Below are 6,115 nucleotides of genomic sequence, written 5' to 3'. Positions count from 1 at the left end.
AGCGCCATTTTGGAGAGTATCCACTGAACGTAAATTGCATATGCTGTTCTGTGTCAGCTGTGCCACGTGGATACGTTTTCTACGTTGTTTACGCTTTGATTTGAACGAAAACATCGTATCCGTGTGACACAGCCGACACAGAACAACATACGCTGTTTGGATACTCTCGATACTCTCCAAAATGGCGCCAGGGTGACGTGGAGGAGACGAATTGTTGAATAAAGTCGTTTTTTGTTTTTTGTTTTTCGCTCAAAGTATTCTCGTAGCTTTGTAAAATTACGGTTGAACCCCTGATGTCACATGGATTATTTTACCGATGTCCTTGCTACGTTTCTGGACCTTGATCGTGTAAAGACCCTTGCTGTCTATGGGAGGGTCAGAGAGCTCTCAGATTCCATCAAAAATATCTTAATTTGTGTTCCGAAGATGAACAGAGGTCTTACGGGTTTCATTTTTGGATGAACGATCCCTTTAAAGCGATAGCGCGGTGCACATGTGAACCAATCATCTCATCCTCTTTACTCGTTATTATAGCACAAAATAAACATGAATGAACATGAGAAGGTGTTGAAAGAAAGAAAGAGATGACTTCAATCAGTATTTCAACCGCCGAAAGACGTTGTTAAAACAGCTTGTAAACAGTACACATAACATCCATAGCTTGATAGTTGCTATAAAAATAACTCTAGAGGAACATTTTGTTAAATATATTCACTATATTACATATTTGAATTTAAAATAAATGAGAAATCACTTACAGGTTATGTTTAAATAAATCTGAATCATAAAGTTGACAGCTACAGTCGAAACAATTATATTGTTAAAGTTGATATAAAACTGCTTTGAAAATGTTTGTATACAACTCTGTTTTTATTTGAGTGTTAATTGTTCTATCTAGAAATAAATAGCCTAGAAATTGAATTTGGACTGTTGTTAACATTTACAACTGTTTTAACTATAGTTTATAGCATTAGTTGATAAATTGTTTTCTTTGAGAAAAATTGATATGAACTCTATATATATATATTTATATTTATATCTCAGATTGAAGGCTGTATCATTACTCAGCCCTATTTGGCACTGAGGATGGATGCTCAGCACATGTACAATGGGCCTAACAGTCTCTAGCATCTTGAAATCTGCTCAAACGCACCTTTTTGTGTCTCAGAAATCCACATCTTGGATATCAGAGGATGACTTCTACAAACCAGAAGAAATGGGCAGTTCTGAAGCGTATGCAGTCATTGACATTGCGCAGATGAACGGACAGGTGACGCCTACCTCTGAACCAGACGCCATCCAGCCACCACCTAGTGTAGTGCACCGGAGACACAACGGTAAGATGGACACAAGACAGGAATTTCCTTAGGTCTGATTCTTGGTTAGTAACTGCTGGAAGACTTTACTCACCAAGCCCTGAGCTGCAAAGTAGTGGAAATGTAGTGGTCAGTCAATTTTTATTGGCTTTAATGTGTTAACTGTGATTCAATTTTTCTGTATTTTTAACAACTTCCTTCTTGCAGAACAATGTCCTTAAAAAACTAGCAGACATGTTTATACTTCCCTTTGCTTGGTTTCACACACAGTAGTTAAGTGCTAACTTTAATTTTCATAGCTATAAAAAGGCTTTCAGTGGTTGAAATTGCCTTAAGTGTTGTCCCATGCACTGAACTTTGAGGTTTGATCCCAAGTATGATTGGGATTTAAACCAGAGAGTTCCATCTCAAACTGAAGATTTAGTTTTCTCTTTCATTTCAGCTGAAGATAATTTTGTTTTTTTGTTTTTTTTGGGTGTAGTTTAGTTTTTAGCTAGTCTTTAGTTTTTTTTTTTTTTTTTTTAAATATGGTATGTAAAAAATATATATATTTTTAAATATAGTATTTATTCATATTTATTTATTGGTTTTAATTTATTCAGATTTAGTTATTTTTTTACTACAAATTAAACTAAATTGAAATGAGAAATGGAAGTCAACTGGGAATCAGGATTATTTTCGGTATATATATATATATATATATATATATATATATACATACATACATTATTTCAATCCTTTGTAATGTATAATTTCATACACTCAACCTCAAGTTTATAATACAGCAATTTGATTAAAAAACACAAATGTTTGATAAAGAGTAGAGCTGTTGGATGTGTGTAAAACATGGTCTTTCACTTTCTCTTTCTTTCAGGTCTTCCTAACCCGTTCAGGGGTCTGCTGAAGCTGGGTCAGCTGGAGCGCCGCAGTGCGGTGGGCATGTGGCGGGATTATTACTGCGAGCTCTCTCCATTTGAGCTGCGGCTTTACATCAACGCAGAGGAGCGCATCTGCTATGAAAACCTGTCCCTGCTGCGCTGCGAAGACGTCCACCTGTCCTCCAGTAACGAGGGCCGATTCCGGCTCTCCTTCCCAGGCAAAAGAATCTACCTGCGCGCGCCGTCTCGAGGAGAGGCAGAGGACTGGGTGGATCGCATCGTGGAGGCCATCAGCAAACTACGGCCCACAATGAGAGATGAACAGTGGGAGGTGCTACACACGTCCAATGACCAGGACGTCCCCTCACCGACACCCTCAAGCCCCGAACACACCATCTCAGAACTTCCAGATCCTCCACAGTTAGATTGGATCCGTCATAAGGACCCAGAGCCAGATGCCATAAAGGAAGCGGTGGTCTATCAGAACTTGGAGGAGAAGGGTTGGCGGTCTGTTTTACTTTCTCTCTCCTTGGAGGCCCTCAGGGGGTACCGGGTCCAAGGGGACTCCAAGATGCCCCTCTTCTCATACTCCATTGGGAGCATCAGGGATGTGGTTCCTGATGTTTCTTTAGGAAGTCCTGCGTTTTTTAAGGTTCTGACTGCGCAGGACACTCTGACGCTGAGGGCGGAGAGCGGAGAGGAAGCGCGAGGATGGAGGAGTCTGATCAGAGGAGCGCTTGACTCGTATCTGGAGACTGAGGATGATGGAGCGCTTCAGGGCGTCTCATCGCCCCCCGGTGGTTACGCGGGGAAGATACACAAACTGGTCCAACACAGACTGAAGGGAGATGGGGTGTTGCTGTCTCACTTGTCTACTGTCCCGAATGAGAGAGGACTAGATGCACAAAACTACAAATGTGCAGGTATGAGATGTTGGCATGGTATTTTTTGTATAGATCTGTAAGTTATTTAAAATTAAATTTAGACAATGATATAGACATGACATAACATATAGACAATGACTTTTAATAAGCTCTTGTTTTCAATATCTGAATTCATTTTAATTCAGCAGTGGAGATATTTTCGGTTAAAAAAAAGTGTCAAAGTGGTGTAATTGTTCAACTTTATTTAGTGATGATATAATCTATATTTATTATTATTATTATTTATTAAAAAACAGTTCAGGAGTTGTATTTATCATGAGTATTTCTATGATTTTTTTTATGCTCCTTCAGAAATCATTCTAAAATGCTGATTTGGTCCTCAAGAAAACTTTCATATTATCATCAATGTTAAAAACAATTTTTTTTTTAAATTAGCTTAATTTTTTGTGGATACGTGATACTTTTTTTTTTTTTTTCAGGATAGATTTTTTGATGAATAGAAAGTTATACAAAAGTAGAGCATTTATTGGAAATATAAATCCTTGATAACATTCTAAATGTCTTTACGGTCACTTTTTTATCAATTTAATGCCTCCTTGCTGAATAAAAGCATTCTTTTTTTTTTTTTTTTTTTTTTTTAAAGTAAAATCTTTTCAACTGTAGTGTATGAATCAGATATTTCAATCTTTTATGATATGACAAGGTTTCTTTAGGTTTTCAAATGTCAATAATAATTTTATATAAATAACTAATTAATAATAATTAATATGATAATAATGAGTAAACAATTATTTAAACATGTTTCTTTAATCATTGCTTACTTTAATTTATTTTCTTATTTTGTAAATCATTAAGTTAAAATGTATGGGAAAAAATGTGCTTTTGCTTGATGGTTACACCACTACTGACATTTTCTTGAATCAACAATTTTTTACCTACTATAAATATTTGACAGAAATTTATGAAACCAGCAATACAAATATTGCATTAGAACTATGTATTTGTGTTCTAAACTGGATTTGTCTTATCTTCACTTTGCATCGGCCCCAGAAGCGAGGCATCAGCCACATGTTTGTTTCCTTTGCATGCCTGCATTTGTGAGACTGAGGAAGTGCTGTGCTCTTGTGTCTGTGTGTAAGTGTTTTTCTCTGTACCGTGCTCTCTGGCACTAAGTAGAAGCCGTTGTAAATGTGTACGCAGGTTGCTCTCATCAGATCGGTATGTCTCTGGGGAGAGCCAGACTCTGTGAGTTCTCAGGTCAGTACTACTGTGAGAGCTGCCATCAGGGAGACACAATCATCATCCCCTCCCGCATGCTGCACAACTGGGACCTAACAATGCACGAGGTGAGCTCTGCTGACTTCATTTTATTTTATTTATGGACTCAAATTAATGTAAGTGGTATTCACTTTCCATTTTACTTCATTTAATGCTTAATGTTCTTTTTAAAAAAATTTTAAACTTGTTTTTATTGTCATAATTTTATAGATAAATACAAATCAGTTACGTATTCTTTAAAAAAAAAAAATTCTAAAGAGTAGAGCTGTCACTTGATAAAATTCATTACCTGTTGTGCTGATATATTCATTAAAGTATTATCTTAATACTATAATTGTGTGTGTGTGTGTGTGTGTGTGTGGTCACACTTTATTTTAAGGACCAGTTCTCACTATTAACATAGTCTCACTATTAACTAGTTGCTTATTAACATATATGTGACCCTGGAGCACAAAAGCAGTCTTAAGTCGCTGGGGTATATTTGTAGCAATAGCCAAAAATACATTGTATGGGTAAAAATTATAAATTTTTCTTTTATGCCAAAAATCATTAGGATATTAAGTAAAGATCATGTTCCATGAAGATATTTTGTAAATTTCCTACCGTAAATATATCAAAACTTAATTTTTGATTAGTAATATGCATTGCTAAGAACTTCATTTGGACAACTTTAAAGGCGATTTTCTCAATATTTAGATTTTTTTTGCACCGTCAGGTTCCAGATTTTCAAATAGTTGTATCTCGGCCAAATACTGTCCTATCATAACAAACCATACATCAATGGAAAGCTTATTTATTCAGATGATGTATAAATCTCAATTTCAAAAAATTGACCCTTTTGACTGGTTTTGTGGTCCAGGGTCACATATATCATATTGGCTGTTTGTTAGTACTTATAAAGTAAATACCTTACGCTGCAAGATCATATTTTAGATCCCTTAATCCGATCCCATACATAAACATAACTACCTTACTTTTATTCAGCAAGGTGCATTAAATTGATCAAAAGCGACAGCTAAGACATTGATAATGTTACAGAAATTTCAATTGAATGCTGTTCTTTTCCAGTTTCCACAAAAATAAGCAGCTCAAATGTCTTGAACATTGATAATAATAAGAAATGTTTCTTGAGCAGCAAATCAGCGTATTAGAATGATTTCTGAAGGATCATGTGACACTGAAGACTGGAGTAATGATGCTGAAAATTCAGCTTTGATCACAGGAATAAATTACATTTTAAAATCTATTCAAATAGAAAACAGTTATTTTAAATTGTAATAATATTTCATAATATTACTGTTTTTACTGTATTTTTCATCAAATAAGTGCAAAATCTTTCCAAACCCCAATTTCTGAATTGTTTATATGTGTTTATGTCATTCAGCTGTGTGTGCTTGTCTGTGTGTTCAGGTCTCCAAACAAGCCTTTAAGTTGCTGACACAGATTGAGCACGAGCCGCTCCTGAACCTGGACCTTTTGAATCCTGACCTGTTTGATCACACTGACATCATGACTAAAGTGCAGAGCCTGAGACAGAAGCTTCGTTTCCTTGGAGATTACATCCTCATCTGCCGCAGTGACATAAGCAGACAAATCCAACCCAGGTGTGTGTGTGTGTGCGCGCGTTTTTGTGACAAATGAGGACATAAATTTGTATAATGACAAGGGTATGACATAGGTATTACAAGGAGAAGGTGACTTTTCAGGACATTACCCCATGTCCCCACTTTTCAAAACGCATATAAATCACACAGAATGG

The 6,115-nt window shown here is 36.1% G+C and overlaps 1 protein-coding gene across 1 annotated transcript in view; it reads left to right on the top strand.

Annotated features, from left to right (window-relative positions):
* The window catches only part of plekhm1 (pleckstrin homology domain containing, family M (with RUN domain) member 1), a 27,085-nt gene that overhangs the window by 15,227 nt on the left and 5,743 nt on the right, over positions 1 to 6,115 (top strand). Inside the window, exons 6-9 of the mRNA XM_016513317.1 lie at positions 1,169 to 1,337; positions 2,191 to 3,117; positions 4,279 to 4,424; positions 5,767 to 5,960. Coding sequence (XP_016368803.1) covers positions 1,169 to 1,337; positions 2,191 to 3,117; positions 4,279 to 4,424; positions 5,767 to 5,960 — 1,436 coding nt within the window. The remainder of the gene's footprint in view (positions 1 to 1,168; positions 1,338 to 2,190; positions 3,118 to 4,278; positions 4,425 to 5,766; positions 5,961 to 6,115) is intronic.

The sequence above is a fragment of the Sinocyclocheilus rhinocerous genome, unplaced genomic scaffold (assembly GCF_001515625.1).
Source record: "Sinocyclocheilus rhinocerous isolate Xijiao unplaced genomic scaffold, SAMN03320098_v1.1 scaffold24, whole genome shotgun sequence".
NCBI classification, from domain to species: Eukaryota; Metazoa; Chordata; class Actinopteri; order Cypriniformes; family Cyprinidae; genus Sinocyclocheilus; species Sinocyclocheilus rhinocerous.
Note: the sequence above shows the minus strand (reverse complement) of the source record. Positions and strands in the feature narration are given on the sequence as shown.